This window comes from Zingiber officinale, chromosome 4B (genome assembly GCF_018446385.1).
Source record: "Zingiber officinale cultivar Zhangliang chromosome 4B, Zo_v1.1, whole genome shotgun sequence".
NCBI lineage: Eukaryota > Viridiplantae > Streptophyta > Magnoliopsida > Zingiberales > Zingiberaceae > Zingiber > Zingiber officinale.
The window spans coordinates 65,181,285-65,204,741 of NC_055993.1; the positions used below are offsets into that span (position 1 = coordinate 65,181,285).

General features: G+C 38.8%; 1 protein-coding gene across 2 annotated transcripts; it reads left to right on the forward strand.

The window, feature by feature from the left end:
- The first annotated feature begins 4,333 nt into the window (after positions 1-4,333).
- LOC121975108 (catalase isozyme 2-like) lies at positions 4,334-16,644 on the forward strand. Of its 2 annotated transcripts, XM_042526518.1 has the most exons (9): positions 4,334-4,451; positions 4,772-4,868; positions 13,212-13,489; positions 13,997-14,773; positions 14,855-14,944; positions 15,245-15,312; positions 15,402-15,495; positions 15,590-15,684; positions 16,407-16,644. In XM_042526518.1, exons 1-8 carry the CDS (start codon positions 4,437-4,439, stop codon positions 15,647-15,649), a joined length of 1,479 nt encoding a protein of 492 aa, XP_042382452.1. In that variant the 5' UTR covers positions 4,334-4,436; the 3' UTR covers positions 15,650-15,684; positions 16,407-16,644. The 2 variants fall into 2 exon arrangements, with proteins under 2 accessions (XP_042382452.1, XP_042382451.1); XM_042526517.1 differs by lacking the exon at positions 16,407-16,644 and having other exon boundaries at positions 15,590-15,870.
- The last annotated feature ends 6,813 nt before the right edge of the window (positions 16,645-23,457 follow it).

Genomic DNA, 23,457 nt, shown 5'->3' on the forward strand with positions numbered 1-23,457 from the left:
GGGTGATTCGGGGTTTCCGCGACGCGAAAAAGCGGTTTTCGCGGCCCGATGAACCCAACAGCAGTAGGGGTGACCAGGATATGTCATTAACATCATACGCATTGATGCATTTATTGCTTGTGTTTGCTGCACTTATATGTTGCATATTTGGTGGATGCATATGTTCGACATGCATACAGGATTTATGATACTTTCGATCTATGACCTTGTTATCTTTATACCAGGTCCTGGTTTGTACAATTTTTCTCCTATATATTTCAGTTTGTATTTATCATTACTATATTAGGAGACTGTACGCATAATTATTGCTATTGGTTATTTTCTTACTATGCATGTCAGTAGTTACCCGCTGAGGAGTTGACTCACCCCGTTGTTATTACTATTTTCAGGTTGAGGCTGTCCGGAGAGTTCCAATCGCTAGTCCCCCTGCAGATCGCGAGGATATTTATTTGGTCATTTGGTTTTTCTTATGATGCTATATAGACTATGTTTTAGACCTGTACTAGTTTTGTTCTATGGATTACTATATGGTCTTTTATTTGTCGATGGGTTTTCTTTTTATATTAATTTGGATATGTTCTACTACATGCATGCCTGGACGGCAGAAGAGGTGAGTTGATTTTTATTTGCGTCGTTGTGATTTGTGTTTTATGGGTGTAGTTGAGTAGGATATAAGTTTTGAGCTTTATGAGTGTAGTTGAGTAGGATATAAGTTTTGAGCTTTATGGGTGTAGTTGAGTAGAATTTTTGAGATGGTTTTCCTTATCGTTGCATTAGTTTAGTTTTACTATTAAACTGCATGGGTGTTTGCGTATTTTTATTGTTATTGTTCTGGCCGTGTTGGCCGAAGGATATGTGGCCCTGTGGGCACTGCAGGAAGTTTCAGATTGTCACTCGTACAGGGGAGATGCTGTCGAAATTTCTTCTGTAGGGACTCCCTCGAGGCGTGACATTCCTAACCTAGAACTGACATGTCCACCTTGGACATTCCTAAACCTATCCATTTTTTTAAGCATATGACTCCCCTTCTAGGGATTTTTGCCTAGGTTCTCCATTACCTTATTCTCCTTAGGTAATGAGAATCTAATATGTCTATCATACATAGGTACCTTAGGATTATTTCTAATATTTACCCTACTCCTATCATGATATCTAAAATCAAAATTTTTCATTGTTACATAGTGATTATCATTATTTTTCCTAGCATGCACGGAAACATAAGAATTTGAATTACATTTCACGTTAGGGTATACCTCCCTTACCCTTGAAGCTTCCCCTCGACTCGAGCTCCTCTTCTTCCTCCCATTTTTTTAATTGCACAAGTTTCTTGATCTCCCGCTTCTTGGGGTATTTGGTATGGTAGTGACCCTTCTACCCACATGTGAAGCATATGATGTGCAATCTCCTTCCTTTGTTTTCTCCATTCCTACAACTCTTATTAGTATTTAAATTAACTTGAATGAGTTTAAGAGTTACCTTCTTCTTATCCAATGGGCACCTACTCTTGTAGTGTCTCTTAACATTGCACCAAAGCAAGTGATGTGATCTTTTGACTTCACTTCGATGGAGATGCTCACTAGGTTGACTTCCAAGACTTCTTCTTCTTCTTCACTTATCTTGGATTCTTCTTCAACCTTTGAGGATGTCTCCTCATCCACACTTGTGGATGACATTTCCTCATCCTCCTTCTCCTCAGAAGTTGAACACACATCACCTCCCGGTTGCTCCTCCTCTACTTGAGCCACTTCATCCTTTTCTTCAAATTTTTCTTCCTCTTGTGTAAGCAAAGGTTCTTCCCATGGAATCTTCTTTATCTTGCTCCACAAATCATGGACGTTCTCATATCAATTAAAATTGAAATTACCTTTGAATTTACCTTTAACCATGAGGCTTGCTCCTCCGTCCAATAACGCGGTTGGAGTCTCTTCCCTTTTTTATTTCTTGGGACTTCAAACATCTCCTTGACCACCATCATAGTGTCCCAATCTGTTTCAAAGAATATCTCCATCTTCATCATCCAATAGATGATGCCCCATAAACCTCCTCTTTCAACTTTAGAGGTTCTATCAAGTCGGTCATCTTCATGTAGTTGCTCTTCTCGACGGTTAATTCGATGAAATGTGACCTTGGCTCCGATACCATTTATTGGGATCGTATGACCGGCTAGAAGGGAGTTGAATAGACGTTGACCCCAAGTTGATCGATTCCTACGTATTCGTTATTACATAGCAGAAAACAAACAAAAATGAATATGAATACAAATATGAAGCTAAAGGTAAGACAAAAAAGTAAATCAAGATACATGATCATTTACGTGGTTCGGAGATAACTTGCTCCTACTCCACGATTGTCTGTAAGGTGGACGATCCCTCAATCCTGCGGTGGATTAGCCCCCGGTAAACTCTGGCTATCTTAAGTCTGCTTATGGGTGGAGAAACCTCATCATAACTCCAACCAAGATCTCTTGGATACAAAGAAAATCTTGAGCACTTAATGACTACTAATTAGGGTTAACCGCCTCTAATTTTGTCACCTTGGCTAGCCATCCCAAGCTCCATTTTATAGAGCTTAGGAAGAAACAACCTTGCTATTTTACCGTTACTAGTAGACTGGTCCTTGCACTAGTCGACTAGTGCCAGCCGAACGATATCCACAGAATCTATAATTCCGTCAATGGCTCTTTACCAGTCGACTGCTATAGTACATCAGTCAACTGCTACAATACTAGTTGATTGCTGCAGTACCAGTCGATTGCTACAATATCCATTGACTATTACAATATCCGTTGACTGCTACAGTATCCGTTGACTGTTATAGTACCCCCCGAATTTTACCTTAAGTACAATCTCTCATGTACTTGTACCCTCACGATTCACTTGATCTTTCCTTACAGTCTTGACCTCTTGCCTTCAAGCTTTCTTCCTTTGGCTCTCTTCCCTCATATGCATTTAAGCCCGCGGCTTGTCCCAATGTCATCCTTCGCGTATGTCTCGAAGTGCGCTTCCCTCGACTCTTGTCCTTACTACCTTGTCCACGGTCTCTCAGATGCTCTATCCTTCATCGGACCCGAAGCCATCAAGTCCGGTCATATGTGTATTCTGCAAACCTGCACACTCACATACACATATCAAATAAAAGGATAAACCTAACTTAAATCCTTTGCTCAAATATCAAAACACATTATGACACAGACAATCAGGATCGCTCCAACAGTATGTGTAAGGGTAAAAACAAGAGTAGGGTATTGAAGAAAGAAGAAAGTTGTAGTCTCTATTTTGTTGAGAAAAATAAAAAGAAGGATATCATCACACATCACCAGGTTAAAGGTTGAAGTGTTGTGACATAATATTGAAAGTTTGAGATACATAACTATCATCTCGACTTCGAGCAATCCATGGCTAGAGTTCACAACAATTTTGAAGGTGTGCAGTGCTGGAGATTAGTACATCACCAACCAAAGTATATATTTAATTTTTGTAAAGTAAAAATAAATTATGTGTTTTACTTTTATCAACATCCAACACAAGGTATCACCATATAATATTATTTCTTGATGAAATAATATGTAGAACCTAGCAGGTAACTGCTACAATATATATATAAACTAGCAAGTAGATGCAACAACCTATATAAACTAGCCGCTAGGAACTACCTTTATAATAGTTAATGTATTCACAACTAAAGAATTTGGACATCTACAACATTGTATTGCCATTGTTGTTTGCTACAAGATCATAGTAGGTTTCATGGTAGTATCAAGGACACCGTTCCTACTTGCTACAAAGTAGAAGCAATCATTAAGGAACCTGCTGTGATCTTGTAGTAAGTGGCATGGGTAACAAACTAAATCCTAAATGACGTAAAAATTCTAAACCTTAAATGAGAGCTTTGGAACGACAAATGAAAAATTTTACGATATTATATTGATTTCATCTTCTATTTGAGACATCCTATTATATACCTTTGAAGTTGTTTCCGCTGTTTGAGAAAAAATTGAAGTAGTTGCGAGAGTTGAAAGGTGATAATTAATCGTAATACTAAAACTCTAAACTAAGCAAGTCAATCGACTGTGGTTCAGATCATAAATCGTATCTATTTGATGAAAATTATAAAATTATAAAAAGCTATTTGATGATTTATTAAATGTGTGATATCCTTTTATAAAAATCCGATAAGATGTGCCCTGGTGAGTAGTAAAATGCCGTTACCTGAGTGACAATACGAGGTACTTTGTTTTCTTGGTTAAGATTTGATGCGGAGCTAGAACAGGGAAGACAGAAAAGAAACGCACAAAAGGTTGAAACGCGTCAGTTCATTTGCTAAAAGTAAACACCTCACTTCCTAAGGTCAGACCTGAAAGCTATATATTTGATACCTAGTTGAGGACGGCAACCCTCGCGATTTAACCGCTGCGATCATAGTCACAAGGAACAGCAATGGATCCTTACAAGGTAGCGTGGCGATCCCCTCTTCTTCCTTCTTACCCATGAAAGATCAATATTTTGCATATATTTCCCGCCCTACCGCCGGAAGTTGAATCCTTGTTGTTTCTTTTGTTTTTTGCCCTGTTGATGTTTCGATATAAATTGTATGATTTGCTAGAAATCGTTCGAATCCGTGCATATTTCTCTTATCTATGGGTTACTTAGTTTGTATTCTCCGATTGTTTCTTCAGTATTTTTTTGGGATTTTGTGGAAAGGCTGGATCTTTACGTTTTGCCAAACATATGTTCTTCGTCTAATTATTTCTTCGGTCTTTGGTTTGGTGCAGCAACGCCCATCGAGCCACTACAGCTCCCCCTTCTGGACCACCAACTCCGGGGCCCCTGTTTGGAACAATAACTCTTCACTCACCGTTGGAATCCGCGGTAATGGAAGATCTCCGTATATTGCTTCTGTTTGACCGTTTTATCACCTTGGTCGATCTTTTGGAGCTATAGCTGCCTGTTTTATTGGCGAGGTATAGAGATTTTATTGAGATAAACTGTGTTATTATTTTATGAAGTAGTCCCTCTGTAGAGTATAAAAATTCCATATATGCGGACAATTTTTGAGTTAATAAAATTCCTTCTGTTTTTAATCAGTAAATGCAAATATACAAACCTTGCAAAATATACAAATTACTGACTAGAAGCCAACAACAAATACATCCCTCCACACAAAAACTATAAGTGGTATCTCTCAAATACTACAACTACAACTATTCACTCTAAATGAGCTCCTGCTATTCACTGCTCAAATAGAACCTTAACATTAGGGTATAAAATTCTCTTCTTCTTTTCTTTTTTTGATAATCCAGGTGTTTGAACTTTGCCTTACTAATCCAGGCTGGAGGTATATGGTATGCACACTTATAAGCCAACTTCCAAAATATTAGTACCATTTGGGATTCGAACCCTAGTTCTATTTACTATTTGGGATTCAAAGTTCAAACCCTAGTTCTCTTTATTGCGGACTTTCAGTAAATGAGTTTAAGACCATTCAAACACGCAAGTAAAGTGCACTCAAATAATGAATCGTTATTTATCGGAATAAATAGTATAAACCATAAGGCGATTGCCATAGGACATCTCTCAAACATAACATACTCCCACTTAATGTTAATCGCCACGGTGTCTTAAACCGTAAGCCTGAACGCGACTCTCAAACTTGCTTTGTGGTAGAGTCTTTGTCAAAGGATCTGCTAGGTTCCTTTCGATGAAAATTTTCTCGAGTTGTATTTATTTCCTACGGGTGATCTCCCTAATCAGATGATAGCGACGAAGCACATGTTTGGATCGCTAGTGAGACCTGAGTTCCTTTGCTTGCGTAATGGTTCCAGTGTTATCGCAGTAGACTGGTAATGTTTCAACAATGGTCAGAATCACTCCTAGTTCAGTGATGAACTTCTTTATCCAAATCGCTTCCTTTGCTACTTTTAAAGCTGCAATGTATTCTGCCTTATAGGTAGAATCTGCTATAGTGCCTTGCTTGGAACTCTTCCAGCTAACTGTGCCTCCGTTCAATGTGAATATGTATTCAAACAGGGACTTGGAGTCCATTCTTGTCTGTCTAGAAGCTGGCATTCATATTCCCGCGTATAATCATATCACCGTCTCCATATACCAAGAACATATCTTTAATTCTTCTTAATTACTTAAGGATTATCTTGACAGTCGGATCTGACTGGTATCTACTCGTGACACTCAAAGCATATGATACATCGGACCTTATACATAACATGCATGATAAATCCTATCCCAGATGCATAAGAAATCTTATTCATGCAAATCCTCTTATCTTCTGTGTGTGGGCACATAGATTTTGAAAAGTGAATTCCATGCCTCATGAGTGTGAAACCTTTCTTGGATTCAGACATGCTAAACCGTTTTAGCACTCTAGACTGTGAAAAACCAAGCAACCTTTTCGATCTATCTCTATAGATCCTCATTTTGAGGATGTAAGTTGCTTCGCCCATGTCGTTTATGGAGAATGTCTTGAACAACCAAACTTCAACTGACTGTAGAACTGGCACGTCATTTCTTATGAGTAACATGTCATTTACATATAATATTAGGAATACGACTACACTCCTACTAACCTTTTGGTATACACAATATTCATCAAGATTTTGTAAGAAATCAAACTCTTTGATTACCTCATCAAAAATGGATATTCCAACTCCTAGATACTTGTTTCAATCCATAAATGGACTGTTGAAGCTTGCGTATTTTATTTTTATCAACAGATGTGAAACCCTCGGGTTATATCATATATATGTCATCGAGTAGGTTTCCATTAAGGAAAGTTGTTTTCACATCCATCTGTCATATCTCATAATTATAATGAGCTAACATGGTCAGGAGTATCCGAATGGATTTAAGCATAACTACTAGTGAGAAGGTTTCGTCCTAGTCAATTTTTTGTCTTTGACAATATTTCTTTGCCACCAATCTTGCTTTGTAGATAATTACATTACTATTTATGTTAGTTTTCTTTTCGAAAACTTACTTACACTCAGTGGGCGTAATGCCTTCAGGTGGGTCTACCAAATTCCAAACATGGTTTTCATACATAAAATCCATTTCCGACTTCATGACTATAAACCACTTGTCCTTTTCTGAACTTTTCAAAAAATTTTCATAATTAGTAGGTTCTTAATGAATAATACATCATTCGATTCACTTATGAGAGATCCATATCTTTCAAGAATATTGAGTGTCCTATGAGATCTACGAAGAAGTTGTGTTACCATATGTTTAACCGATGGTTCATCACTATAAGTAATCGGTTGTGGTTCTTGACTAGGCATCTCTTCAGTGTCTATTGGAGTCTTCAACCATACTCCCACTTGTTTCCTGTAAGAGAAACTCTTTCTCTAAGAATGTCGCATGCCTTGAAACAAATACTTTTTGTTCCAAGGGATTATAGAATTGATAACCCTTTATTTCCTTAGGGTAATAAAAAATAGACACTTATCAGACTTAGCATCTAGCTTATCTGACACAGTCCATTTCACATAAGCAGGACAACCCCATATCTTCAAATGAAATAGATGAGATTTCTTACTAGTCCATATTTCATATGGAGTAGCAGAGATTGCCTTAGTCGGAATTCTGTTTAGCTCTCAAGTGCATAACCCCAAAAGGATTTGGGATGACTTGCATGATTCATCATTGACCTAATCATTTTCAACAAAGTTCGATTCGCCTTTCAAATACATCATTATGTTGTGGCGTATAAGGCAGAGTCCATTGAGACAATATTTCATTGTTCCTTAGATAATCTTGAAACTCTTGGCTTAAGTATTCACCACCTCGATCGGATCGAAGTATCTTAATGTTTTACCAAGTTGTTTCTCTACTTAATTTCTGAATTCTTTGAACTTTTCAAAGACTGCAGACTTGTATTTCAAGATACACATAACCAAATCGTGAATGATCATCGATAAAGGTAATGTAGTTATAACCTGCTAGTGCTTGAGTTGATATTGATCCACATACATCGGTATGTATGTGACCAAGTAACTCTTTGACTAGTTTACCCTTTATGGTAAAAGGTAATTTTGTCATCTTGCCTTTTAAACATGAATCACATGTATTAAATGAATCTAATTCAAATAATTCTAGAATTACAAGTCTTTGTAATTTAGACATGCATTTCTAGTTTATATGGTCAAGGCGACAATGCCACAAGTAGGAGGTTAATTGATTATCTTTTTGAGCATGTTTGTTGCTCGTTTCGATATTGAATACGTCGCCGGATATATCTAACGCGTAGATGTCATTGCATAAAGTTCCCGTATAGTAAAAAACATTATTCAAAATTATATAACAACAGTTGTTACTAAAAGTCAAATGGAAATCTTTTCTATTTAAACAAGAAATAGAAACAATGTTCTTCATTAGTGTAGGAACGAAATAATAATTATCCAGTTCTAAGACAAGTCCACTAGAAAGTTTCAATAAATATGATCCGATTGCAACCTTTGCTTCATTTTCAACTCGCAGATTTGTTTCTCCCTTGACGAGTTTTATGCTATTCCTTAGTCTCTGTATGTCATTATATATATGTGAGTCACACCCGGTATCCAATATCCAAGTGTCGAAGCTAATAGTTTGACAATCAATAGTGAAAATACCTGAAGCATATGGGGCATCAAATGCTTTCTTTTTTTTCACAAACTCAAGATAAATCTTGCAGTTGCTTTGCCATCTTGCCACAATGATAGCATGGGCCTTTTATTGCCCATTATACTGTCTTGGCCTTTTTCTTCTTCCCCGTGGCCTGATGCTTTGACTTCCTCTTAGAATCTTTCTTTGAGGAGTCTACTAACATCAATGTCATATGTTCTTTCTTTACAGAAGGTTTTACATCTTTGATCATGTTGACAAACTCTGGAATTGTGGATTCAATGTGTTCATCCGGTAGTTCATTACAAACTGTGAATAGCTAGCGGATAAACTGTGCAGAATTAAGTCAATGCTTTATTCATGATCCAATGCAAATTCAAGTGATCCCAAACGCTCAATGTAGTCATTCATCTTCAGCACAAATTGTACTGCAGATGAACCCTCCTGCATCTTAGAGAAAAAGAGTAGCTTGGTGACTTTGAATTGTTTGGATCTAGTTTGCTAATCAAATAGCTGACGCAGATAAAAAATAATTGTATAAGCATCCATATGCTCATGTTGTTTTTTTAGTTCAAGAGACATCGAGGCCAGCATGATGCAACTCGCAAGCTCAGAATCAGTCATTTGTTTTTCAAAGGCCAATATCTGGTCTGGTGTTGCATTATCTGCTATATTTATGGGAAGTGCCTTTTCAAGGACATATACTAGTTTTTCGGCCTTGAGAACAATTCTTATGTTTCGAAACTAGTCCAAGAATTTCAACCCAGTCAGTTTGTTCGAATCTATTAACGAACGCAAATTCAAAGACGTTATAATTAAATGATTAACCTACAAATACAAAAATGAAAATATATGAGAGAGATAATTTTTCTATGTAAACAATTTACATATAATAAAATTCTTGCTTATTTATCGAATTCAAGAGCTCTTACTTATGAATTTGGGAGATGGTAGGTTTTCTCCAAATGGGTTGATATCCGCTTCAAATAAGAATAACCTTAGCTTTGGCACAACAAGTCATTCTTAGCTGTAGTCGTAGGTATCAAATATACCGATTACATATCACATATATGCAACTATCATATTATGCTATCAACCAATTGATATTTACATAAACGTCAGGTTGCTAACACATTAACAAGTATACATCAAATGCATATCACCTAACTTCACCTTTATCCTTGTTGACCTTGGCTTTGACACAATAAATCAACTCTTCAAGTTAAAATCAACCCGTTAGTCATGAAATCGTATCTCAATAATTCGAACATGTTTAATTTCAAGTTGAGCTTGACTTTGGCACAACAACTCAAACAAGTAATCAAATTCCGGTTCTTACCATATTAACGAAAGATGTAAGTTTTAATATTTTGTAAAGGATTTAGATATCACTGTCATCATGCATGTGATCTATCTATATGACATCACATACATGGCATAATTACATCTAATCATAGCATAAAATTAAAATTAATTAATGCATCTATGTAACATACGATATATGGCATGTCCTAGCATAAATTATGTCATTGTCATAATATTATTCGTAAATAAAATATGATTAAGAATCTAATTTTCATAAATCAAAATTTCTATAATTTAATTAGGAAATAAATTTTTAAATTTTAATTACATATTTTATCTAGAAAATCATTTTCAATCAAGAAAATTTAATCAATTAGGAAATAGTTCCCTAATTTTAAATTACCAAACAAATAAGGAAATTTATGATTAGAATTTTTTAATTAATTCAGAATCTTTTATATTTGGAATTTTTCTAAATTATTTTAGAAACTTTCCAAAATTGAAATTTCCTAATAAATTAGGAAATTTTCTAAAAATATAATTTCTTAATTAATTCAAAATTTCTAAAATTAAACATTTCTAAATTATTACATAATATTTCCAAATTGAAATTTTCTAAATTATTTCATAATTTTTCAAAATTAGAATTTCTTAATAAATTAGGAAACTTTTCAAAAATAGAAATTCTTAAAAATTCAGAATCTTTCAAATTGAAATTTTCTAAATTATTTCTAGAATATTTTCAAAATGAAAATCTCTAAATTATTATATAATCTTTCCAAAATTGGAATTTCCTAACAAATTAGGAAACTTTCTAAACAATAGAAATTTTTACTAAAATAGAAAAAAAAATCCAGAAATCAATATATGACCAAGTATGACTCGTCAAATAATTTTACGATTATATCAAAGCACGATCAGATTTTGATATCACTTGGGATATGACTTATATGGTTTGTGCTTAATACGTTTTGCAAAACATGCAGCGGAAGCAAAAATACGATAATAAAACTATTTTATTACACCACACACCACACGTATGCAAGATACAATTACGCAAACATAATCGTAAAACAAAAATTTAAGAATAACAATTATTCTAAGCGTACCTTACGGATGATGCGTAAGGAAAATGACATCAACTTTAACGGCATCCACGAACCTCGCCTCTATTCGTATCCATGCCGAATTCTTTAAAACAACTTCTGTAAGCAATAAGGCTCGCCTCCGATTGGTACTAGCCAAACGTGGAGGCAATATGATCCAAGAAAAGGAAGAAGAAGCGAAAGCTTAAGGAAGAAAAACTTCTTCCTTGGCTTTTGTTGGGCGGCGACAGAGAGAGGAGAGGAGAGAGAGAGATGTTGGGTTTCCAAAAGCCTAAACTCACGAATAATGAATTAATTATTAATTTTCTCCCTTTTATTTCAATATATAGGTTCTCTTGATGAGTTGGATTAAAAAGTTCAAACCCGATCCAAATTTCTTAACCAAAATTTGGCCCAATAACCTCTTGGATTAGTTCACAAACAAACTAACTTTGTTTAAACCAAACCACTTTGGTTCATTACAAAATCAAATAGGGTCTAACTCTTCCATAAGAGATGTGACACATCCGTGCTTTTGTTTTGACAAAATATCTTCCATATTTGCCCTTCATCTGGTACAATCAAACATCTTATCTCTTGATCTGAAAATTGAATTTTCAAACTGATTTTATGTCGTTTAGATACTCGTAGTGTATGTGACCTAGTAGGTTCCTGCTTTATCTTGGTCATCTATAGTTAACTATTTAATTATGAATCGATCATGAGTGACACCTAGTAGTACATTATGATTCCCAATTAACCAGAAAATTACTATTGATTTCAGAACTAGTTTTGAACCCTTCAGCAGCTACAGTGAGTCGTGCTTTGTTCCTTTCACTCGTCTTATACCCACTTGGTTCAAGACATGGTCTATGTGTCTGTCCCCACTAAACTGACTACGTGACACCCAACCCAAGTAATACTTGCTCATCCTGTGGATTTAAATTACTCTTACATGTGTCCGAGAGTCTCATACTCTTAACATGTGATACTTTGCAAAGACTTTGAGTAATAATCCTAACAAGCGGTCATAGGATATACGTCTCCTCACAAGGAGCGGTGAATCCTCTATGGGTTGTCCAAACACTTTCGAGCACTTTGACTTATACCCAATCATCTCGGGTTCACATCTCTAAAAGATGCTTTACTTAAGATGTTAAAGTATAAGCTTGTGATCAAGATGACTTGAATACCTCAAGTCGAAAGAAACTTGAACTCGAGCTGTTGTGAAGTAATACTTCACAGACATATCCATATATGTATAGAACCATATGAACCCTTACAGCAGGTCACTCCAATAAACTAATTACCATAAATAGCATCCATGTTTAACTCTCGACATCTCAATATCTCCAGCTAGTGAGTATCAGCTGCTTGGTTAGACCAAGGAGTATAACCCGTGCTAATTTCACAGAATTGATGATAGCCAAATACATCAATTCATAGACTAGGGAATATTTTAATACTTTCATAATTACATATATAAAGACGCTCACTAGTTGTGATCCAATCACAAGTTCTCTTATGCTATGAATCGTATTATGGGCATTTAGTAAATGAGTTTAAGATCATTCAAACACATAAACACATAAGTAAAGTGCACTCAAATAGTGAATTTTATTTATTGAAATAAATAGTATAAACCATAAGGCGATTGTCTTGGGACATCTCTCAAACATAACACCAAAGGAAAATTTAATCCATCATAAGTTTTATGAAAAATTGCGTGGTAATTGAATTTAAAATATTATTCTTGATTAATTTTTTCCTTAATAACTGCTTGATCTATTGTCCAACTTCATCTAGTTGGATAAAGGCTTGGTTATTGTTGTATCTAATTGATTTGCTATAAGACATACACATAAATTTGCTCAATGATGTTCAATAGTCATATGATTGTATTCATGAGGCATCGTCTATTTATTAGTACCTGCGTACAGTGATCTCATGCATTCACTTGAGTCACTATGAATAGGAATGCTTTGCATATCAACTTGGCTATTTTCTCTCATATGTTTTTTTTTTTTTAAATTGAACCTCATCATTTATTGATTGGCTCTAGTGGTCAAATATTCGTTGGTGTAAACTGCTGATACTTCATCAGTAGTCTGTCACTTTCTATATTCAATCAGTGGTTAGAAGATTTTTTCTTATATTTGTTTTATTGGGTCTATCTGCACTTTGACTAAAAATATTTTCTAATTGGAAGGACCTATCCTCCTTGAGGATTATCATCTAGTTGAAAAGATTGCACAATTTGATAGAGAGCGCATTCCTGAACGAGTCGTCCATGCCAGGGGAGCTAGTGCAAAAGGATTCTTTGAAGTCACTCATGATGTCTCTCACCTGACCTGTGCTGATTTCCTCCGTGCATCAGGAGTGCAGACTCCAGTCATTGTGCGTTTTTCAACTGTTATTCATGAACGTGGAAGTCCCGAAACCTTGAGAGACCCAAGAGGGTTTGCAGTGAAGTTCTACACAAGAGAGGTAACTGAACATTATGTACACACTAGCCTGTTGCTCTGCAGGTAATGTAAATTATGGCTTTTAGCATCCGGGAGAGTTGCACTGTTTAGTTTTCTTTATAATGCAGCTTGTAATACTACTGAACTTTCTACATGGTACAAGAATAAATATTTTGATGTACCGAATGAATAATTTCTATGCCGAACTAGATGTTCAAGTATCAAACACCATTTATTCTGGAAGTCCGGTCACTATGGTGCAATCTTTGCTTCTTGTATGAAAGGGCATATATTAGCTTCTGAGTGGAACAATACATGATTTCTTTTTAAAATCCTGATGCTATGCTCACATTTTAAACATGGTAGCTAATTATGTTCCACTGTTGCACTTACTGAGCAACTGCTTTTGCTAGTACTGAGTTCTCAACAACAGAAACTGTGTTCTTGATTTGGATATTAATTTGTAAACTGAATGTGAGAATCAATTGTTCTTTCTGACTTCTATTTTCTGCATTTTTACTGAACATAGGGCAACTTTGATATGGTGGGCAACAACTTCCCTGTGTTCTTCATCCGTGATGGGATGAAGTTTCCTGACATGGTTCATGCTCTCAAGCCAAATCCGAAGTCCCACATTCAGGAGAATTGGAGGATTCTTGACTTCTTCTCGCACCACCCAGAGAGCCTGCACATGTTTACTTTCCTCTTTGATGATGTTGGTGTTCCATTGAACTACAGGTACATGGATGGTTCTGGTGTCCATACATTTACTCTTGTCAACGGGCAAGGAAAATCTACTTATGTCAAGTTCCACTGGAGGCCAACATGTGGAGTGAAGTGCTTGTTGGAGGATGAAGCTGTGACTGTAGGGGGAAATAATCATAGCCATGCAACCCAAGACCTTTATGATTCTATTGCTGCTGGAAATTTCCCAGAGTGGAAGCTTTTCATTCAGATACTGGATCCTGGGCATGAGGATAGATTCGACTTTGACCCACTTGATGTTACCAAGACATGGCCAGAGGATATCTTTCCTCTACAGCCGGTTGGTCGCATGGTCTTGAACAAAAACATTGACAACTTCTTTGCTGAGAATGAACAGCTTGCCTTCTGCCCAGCAATTATAGTTCCTGGAATCTATTATTCAGATGATAAGTTACTTCAGACTAGAATTTTCTCTTATGCTGACACCCAGAGGCACCGTCTAGGGCCAAACTATTTGATGCTGCCAGCAAATGCCCCAAAGTGTGCTCACCATAACAATCACCATGAAGGATTTATGAGTTTCATGCACAGAGATGAGGAGGTAAACTTAGTTTCTTCATTTTCCACATGATAGCCTTAAAAGAAGTACTCTTAACTAAACTTACACAGCTGCTGCTTTCAGGTGAATTACTTCCCTTCCAGGTATGATCCTGTTCGACATGCAGAGAGGTTCCCTATTCCCTCCAGTGTTGTCACAGAAAGGCGTGAGAAAGTGAGTCCCTTTTCAATTTCAACTCTATTCTTAAGGACTACGTTGGATCTGATTCATTTGTGATTTCCATCAACTTAGTTGATCAATATGAGGTTAAGTGCATTCATTCCACTTCCCGGCCTTGTTGAAATGTCTGATGAAATCAAAGTGTTAATGCAAAGTACTTTAAAACTTTTCATTTTCCAAATAAACTGATGAAGGCAGGGAATTACTTAAATTGCTTATGATGCCTATTAGTGGACCTACTTGTCGTATGGCTATTGTCATGAGATCTAAATTTCCATCTTTCTGCAACTTCAGACCATAATCACCAAGGAAAACAACTTTAAGCAGCCTGGAGAGAGATATCGCTCTTGGGTTCCTGACCGGTTTGTTCCTTGACCTTGGACTTTTTTTTCTTTTCTTTTAAAGCATGCGTGCACTAAAATCTATCCTGAAATTTGGATGCTCAATGCAGACAAGACCGCTTTATCCGAAGATGGGTTGAGGCACTATTTGATCCTAGGGTGACCCATGAAATACGCAGCATATGGACTTCCTACTGGTCTCAGGTTGGTTATCCATCTCTTGTGAATTTTGGTCTCATTGTTCTATGTTTTTCTTCAATAGTGGTTTATGTTGCTGATTGTTGTCTGTATAATGCAGTGTGACAAGTCTCTTGGTCTGAAGATCGCTACTTGTCTTAATGTAAAGGCAAGCGTTTAAAGGCAACTGCTTCATGGTCAAGATTGAGTTTGACGGTATGAAAATGCTGCTACTGAGCATATTAAGTACGTGTTCGTTGATCTGCTATAGTTCTGGAATAATGTATCTTAGTTTTGTCTTATGCCTGATACATTTGTGACTGATGTAGAGATAATTGCATCTGATATGCCATTACAGATGTATCATGTATCGTAATATTAAAATGTCCTGTTTTCAAGTCACCATCACCTGAATAAGTTCAATTCTCAACTATACAATTAATTGACAACAATAAGAAGCATTTCTCTTTAAACCCCAGCAAGATTATCTAATGTTTGGAGAGCAAAATTGCCTCTTACAAGCCTAATACTAATTTGTAATTATATACAAAACGACTCTGCCTTAAAGTTGTATGAGAAATCCAGTCAAGCTAAAGTTGAATACTAGGTAATTTGTGCATTCCTTGAAGGTTGCTACTAGATGGGGGGAAACTAGCGGTCTACAATTGATATAGAAATTTATGCGATGATAAACTTGCTTGAAGTATTAAAGATTTATTATCTTGATAAAAAAGAGCTTATAATTCGAACAGACTGTCAAATTATTATTACTTTCTTTGGAAAGTCCTCAGTAAATAAATCATCCAAAGTTCGGTGGCTCGTATTTACTGATTATATTATTGGCACAGGAATTCAAGTCACTTTTGAACATATAGATGGGAAGGATAATCAATTGACAAATACCTTGTCAAGACTAATATCTTGTATTATTACTACAGAATGGCCGAAGACAACTCTACTCTCCAAGCTGGAATTGCCAGCCCTCAACGGACTCAAAGAAAAGCCCAGCAAGAAGGCACAAGCCACACTGACCCAGGCTCTCCTAGCCCTCTCAACCTCGTTGAAAGATATCAACAACTCATCCAAGCCCTCTACAAGTATCCCTACACCCTTGAATATGAACAAGAAGTTAGGGAGCAATTGCATAGCATACAACAGCAAGCAACTATGCAAGCAACAAATGCATTACAGCAGCTCAGGCTACTTCACTCCCTGAAAACTCAAGATTGTCGCGAAAGGAGTACCAAGGATAAATGATGGTCTGACTGGTACGTAGCAACAAAACAAGTTAATGATCAACTTGAGAAAACGGCTTATGCATTACATGACGCAGTCCGAAGAATGGATTCCTTTCACCTTTAAGGAAGTGGTGGGCCTAGAAGATATGTAAAGTAGATTCGCGATAATATTCGCATGTGTGCTGTAAAGTAGATTCTCGATGATATTCGCGATAAGATATGTGTGTTGTAAAGTAGATTCACGATAAGTTGTCCTCACTAGGAGACGGTAGAGCTTTTGCGATGATGGAGCCCAATGAACACCCGACATCTCTTGTAACGATCCGCCTTCTACTAACTAGGCTGTAAGGCCGATCATCACATTAAGCTGTACTAACTACTCGCGGACCATCATAAAATCTAGATGCGGAAGCTGTACTAATTTGAAATTTTCTAAGCTGCTAACATTTCTTGATTCTATACATGCTAAAGGGTGTAATCTAAAGTATACCTAGCGTATACTACATCCCCTATGGTCAAGGAACTGAAATAAATGTTTTCCAGCTGTTATCAGACCTCCCAATCGATTCATTGATCGATTGGAACGTCGGATCGATCCAGGGATCGATTCAGCCGGCTACTGTACGCGGGACATAGGTTGGATCGATCCAGTGATCGATCCAGCACGCTACTGTGCTCGGGACGATATTCTGGATCGATCGGCTGATCGATCCCCGAACCTTCTGTTCGCGACAGAAATTGCTGGATCGATCGGCTGATCGATCCAGAAACCTACTGTTCGCAGAGCAATCTGCCCGATCGATCAGCTGATCGATTGGGACCCCCCAATCGATCCACCGATCGATTGGGGTTTCTGATTTTGCAGTTAAGCTCTGATTTCAGCACTTGTTCGTGCCAAAATCTCACATTTCACTTATACAATCCATAGAATATATTCTAATGACATAAAGCTAGCATTCTAAACTGGATATAAAGCATGGTTTACTAGTTCGTAGCATTTAACAATTAAAAGTGCGTGAAAATAGAAATACTAAAAGTTCAATTGTTTAAGCTTGCTAGATCCCCTAAGGATCTTTTATTCCATGTTCCTGCCACACACACTATCTCGATCTGCATTGACCTCCAGCCTCCACTGCTAGTCAATTTTCCTTTTACATGTATCTGCAGTATAAGGAAAATAGTATCTGTAAGCTAAAAAGCTTAGTAAGAAACCATCTACCTCACAAAAACATGCAACGATGCAATCATGTTTTTAAAGAATGCTATCTAAAAACATGCACTGGATTTGTTAAAGCATGGCATACTGAAGTTACATGGCATAAACACTGAAACATGATATGCATAATAAAATCTAAGCATAGAGCTATCTCATGATATCAACTAGGAGAACTAAACTGAAACTAAAACTGAGCTAAAACTATATTCACATAACTAGATTACGAATTTGAAAGCTATTATCATAATAAGTGAAAATAGTAATCATGCTGCTGTTTGGGCCCGGCAACTGTACTTGCTGTGCGCGCATCCCTAGCTAGGTTACTAGGTTATCTAAACCTAGGGACCGACTATGGGAGCCCAGCCCAATGGATATCTAATCCTGTACAGTGCCACTAAAAATAAAATACTGAATATAGCTACTAATTGTTTATTTTGCTGTTTCTAGGTTATCTGAACCTAGAGCTAGGTTATCTAAACCTAGAGGCGACTGTGGGAGCCCACCCATTGGACCGTAATCCCATGTTAGCTGAAACTAGACTAATATACTGATTTAAATGCTACTAATGCATTTAACTGAGCTGTTAAAAATATCTAAGGTAGTATTTAGCTACAATAATCATTTTGTCGAACACTTGGTGTGCTCCAACTCTCCCCTCTAATAGGGAGACCACCTCTAGGCATCCGACAACGTCTAGAGCCTCCAAGTGAAGGAGAACAACGTGTCTGGCTCATCTAGAGGTGCTCAACTAGATCCCTAATCTGCGAGGAGGGTTTAAACACACCCTGGGTGCCGAAAAATCTGCATATAGCTAAACTAAAGGCATGCAATCAAACGAAAGCTACTTATACTGCAGGTGAGGGGTTTCTTACCTTGTGTGCTAGATTTCTTACAAATCTAATCGCTAGAAATTCCGGTGGAGACGACTTCTCGACGATTTGCTCGCGTCCACGTGCTCTACTCGCGGAGGGGAACGTCCTTGTGCTGAAATCGTCGCCGGAAAGTGACCTTGGGACCCTAGGGATGGAACCCTAGTTCTCCTTGTGGTTGGCGCCGAGAGAGGGAGGAGAGGGAGAGGTGTTCGGCGTGAGGGTTTGGAGGGGAAGAGGTTGTCGAACCAAATTAAAAATAACCCAAACCAACTTAAGTTTTTAATTTATATTAAGTGGGTATTTTTGCCCAACTCAATTATAAATATATTTGATTCTCCTTTCTCTCAGCACGGCCCTGCTGGGTTCACCGGTTACTAAGGCTAACTAAAGGTTTAGCGGACCCGAGAGGTCCCGGGTTCGATTCCCGCTTAAGCCTTTTTATTCTTCTAATTATTTTTGCTACTTTCGCTACTCGGAAAATTCCGGAAAAATATCTAAAAATTCCAGAAAAATCATAGAATATTCCTAAAATAGTTTTGAGAATTTTCGGGCGTTACAATCCCCCATACCTTATAAAAAGTTCGTCCTCGAACTTAGAATAATTCTGGGTACTTCTGTCTCCCAAGTTGCCTCTTCTGCAGTGTGACTGTGCCAAATGACTTTGACTAATGGTACTTCCTTGTTTCGCAATTTCTTAACTGCTCGGTCTATTATCTGAATAGACCGACTATCATAGCTGAGGTATTCGCGGATCTATACCGACTGGGGCTCAATCACTTGGGTGGCATCTGGGGTATGCTTCTTCAGCATAGAGACATGAAATACGTTGTGGACAGCTGACATTTCCTGGGGCAGCTCTAGCTCATATGCTACCTTGCCCACTCTTCTGCTGATAAGGTATGGTCCCACATATCTGGGACTAAGTTTGCCCTTCTTCCCAAAACGCATCACTCCCTTCATGGGAGCTACTCTGAGGAACACCCGATTGAAAACTCTAAGGGTCTGCATCGGCATAGCTTTTCAAGGCTCGAGTTGTCTCTATCCTCTCGGATCAGCATGTGGTATCTGCTAGATCTGTCTGAAGTTCTAGTTCTTCTGCTCACCACTCTCATACCAACAGATTGGAGATCTACACCTCCGCCCATAGAGAGTCTCATAAGGTGCCATGCCGATAGTGGTCTGATAGCTGTTGTTGTATGCAAATTCTGCTAAGCTAAGATATTTGCACCAACTTCCCTTGAAGTCTAGGGCACACGCTCGGAGCATATCTTCGAGTACCTGATTTACTCGCTCCGTCGACCATCTGTCCGAGGATGGAATGTTGTCTTGAACTTTAACTTAGTGCCCGACACTCCCCGAAGTGTGATGTGAATCTCTTGTCTCATGCGAAATGATGGTTCGTGGGACCCCATGTGGTCTCGCGATCTCCGAGAATCTGGAGCTAGCTTCTCCATGGAGTAGGATATCTTGATAGCTAAGAAGTGGGCTGATTTAGTCAACCTGTCGACTATTACCCAGATGGCGTCAAAACTATTCGTGGTTCTGGGTAGTCCCACTATGAAATCCATAGAGATATCCTCCCACTTCCATTCTGGAATCTGTATAGGCTGCAGAACTCCTCCTGGTCGCTGATGTTCTGCCTTGACCCTCTGACAGGTGAGGCAGATGCTAACATATCTGGCAATGTCTCGCTTCATCCTGGGCCACCAAAAATGTTTCTTCAGGTCTTGATACATTTTGGTGGAACCTGGATGCATCGCATAGGGAGTCTTGTGAGCCTCATCTAAAATCTGTCTCCGTAGCTCCTCCTGATCTGGAACACAGAGTCTATCACCAAAATACAACACCCCGCTATCGGACACTCTGAATTCTCTACTTTCTGATTCTGCTAGCCCTTGCTTGATTTTCTGAATTTCAGGGTCCTGCTCCTGAGCTGACTGAATATCACCAAGCAAGGTAGACTCTAAGGTCATAGTAGAGAGCTGTCCAACGATGAGTTCGAGACCGAAATCTACGATCTCCTTCTATAGGGGCGGTGACACGGCTGTAAGAGATAATAAGGTAGCATGGATTTTCTGCTAAGTCGTTGGCTACCTTATTGGCTTTCCCTGGATGGTAGAGGATGTCTATATCGTAGTCTTTGACCATCTCAAGCCATCTGCGCTGTCGCATGCTTCCTGAGTGAAGAAGTACTTCAGACTCTGATGATCTGTATACACTCTGCACTGAGCTCCATATAAGTAATGTCTCCAAATTTTGAGAGCGAACACTACTGCTGCAAGCTCAAGGTCATGAGTAGGGTAATTCTTCTCATAATCCTTGAGTTGTCTAGAGGCATAGGCGATCACCTTGCCGTTTTGCATCAGTACTACTCCTAGTCCCAACTTAGAGGCATCACTATAGATGTCAAAGCTGCTGGTGTTGTCTGGTAGAGCCAAAATGGGAGCACTAGTCAATCTCCTTTTTAGCTCGCTGAAGCTGTTCTCACAGTCCTCTGCCCACTGAAATTTCCTGTTCTTTTTGGTAAGAGCTGTCAGTGGGGAGGCTATCCTGGAGAAGTCCTCTACAAACTTTCTGTAATATCCTGCTAATCCCAGAAAGCTCCTGATTTCGCTGGTGTTCTTAGGTCTCTTCCAGTTACTTACTGCTTCTATCTTGCTGGGATCTACCATGATACCATCCTTTGAGATAATGTGACCCAGGAAGGACACCTGACCTAGCCAAAATTCACACTTCGTGAACTTGGCGTATAGCTGGTTCTGCTGAAGGGTCTGCAATACTAGTTTCAGGTGCTTTGTGTGTTCTTCCTGAGTTCCTGAGTAGATAAGAATGTCATCGATAAACACAATAACAAACTTATCTAAATACTCCCTGAACACTCTGTTCATGAGATCCATGAATGTAGCTGGAGCATTGGTCACGCCAAAGGGCATGACTACGAACTCGTAGTGTCCGTATCTGGTTCTGAATGCTGTCTTGGGTATATCCCCTTCTTTAACCTTCACCTGATGATAACCTGATCTGAGATCTATTTTAGAGAACACTGCTGCTCCCTTCAGCTGGTCGAACAGGTCATCGATTCTGGGAAGGGGATACCTGTTCTTGATCGTGACTTGGTTCAGTGATCTGTAGTCTATGCACAGTCGCATGCTTCCATCCTTCTTCTTCACGAACAATACAGGCGCTCCCCATGGTGAATGACTCGGGCGTATGAAACCCTTGTCAAGCAGCTCCTGTAGTTGCTCCTGAAGTTCCTTCAGTTCTGCTGGAGCCATGCGATAAGGCGCTTTGGAGATAGGGTTTGTACCGGGAATGAGCTCTATCTCAAAGTCAATCTCCCTGTCTGGTGCTAAGCCTGGTAACTCTTCAGGGAAGACTGCTGGGTAGTCACATACGACTCGAACCTCTGCTAGCTGTTGGTTCTTGTCCTGGCTGGCGTTGACTACGTGTGCTAGGAATCCTGTACATCCCGAATCCAGTAGTGCTTTCATAGCTGAGATAAACTTCTTGGCCTTTCTCTTTGGTTCCCACTGTATTCAAATTGCACTGCCGCTTGAGTTGGAAGATGACTTTTCGCTTACGTGACTCTATGGTAGCACCGTATCTGATCGAAAGTTCATTCCAAAGATAACATCATAGTCGGTCATCTCTAGCACTATCGGATCACAAAAGAGCTCTCATTGGCACTGCTTTGAGCCAGTGCGTGGATGCCATGATCTCTCCAGAAGGTAGTGCCAAAACTGACCACCGAGTACCTCGAGGGTATTTCTAATTTTTCGGAGAACATCCTGGCTATATATGAATGGGTTGCCCAGATCGAATGAAACAGCACTATCTTGTAAAATGCTAATCGACTGTGACAAGCCGAGGCATTGGCTCGTCCTCTCGGTGAGTGAGTAGATCCTCGCATTCGTCGTGGCCCCTGGCTGATAAGTGGACCTTCTAGAGCGGCTGCATCGATATAACTGAGCTGGCTGCCTCCATATTGCTGTGGCTGAGGAAGACCGGTCTTGTTCGAGCACTGCTTGGCCATGTGCCCTTCTTGTCCACATTCAAAGCATCCTCGTGTGCCCTTGCGACAAACCCCGGGGTGGAATTTCCCAAGTAGCACACTTTGGATAACCGGGTCGCTTGCTAGATGGTCCTCCTTTTGGGTCACTCCACGATTTGCGCTTCTTGTTGGAGTTCCCTTCGAGCTATGGCCTTGCTGTTTTTTAGTGTGAGAATTTCATTGGCCTTTGGACTCGAGGAGACTTGCCTGTTGCTTTATGCTTTGTTACGGTAATGCTCGTGGTCTCACTAACTCCTCGTGGTTTGTGGCCTATGTATGCTACCAGCCACGTTATCTCCGGCCTCGGCATCTTGAGCATCAACCGGATTCGCTCCTTCTCTGTGCTGACTAGCCAAACTGTTGAATTTCTTCACGGCTTCCTCAACCGAAAGGTGCCCTGGCGAAACTTAGTGAACTCGTCGTAGTGGCGGTTCGTAACCCGTATGTGGAAGAACTCCTCGAAGAACTCCTTCTCAAGTCGCCCCATGACATCGGTTCCTTGGGCGCCTTCGATTCTTTCCACCACATGCGTCGTCTCTGTCGGTAGGAGGCACACTTCACCTTCTCGTGTTCTGGCCAGTAAGCTCCATCGTCCTCTCCAATGTTTTGAAC

What these genes read in the sequence shown, in the direction of transcription:
- LOC121975108 (XM_042526518.1), top strand. An exon ending in ACTCACCGTTGGAATCCGCG is followed by an intron (nt 4,869 to 13,211) that starts GTAATGGAAGAT and finishes TCTAATTGGAAG; the next exon opens with GACCTATCCTCCTTGAGGAT. An exon ending in TCACAGAAAGGCGTGAGAAA is followed by an intron (nt 14,945 to 15,244) that starts GTGAGTCCCTTT and finishes CTGCAACTTCAG; the next exon opens with ACCATAATCACCAAGGAAAA.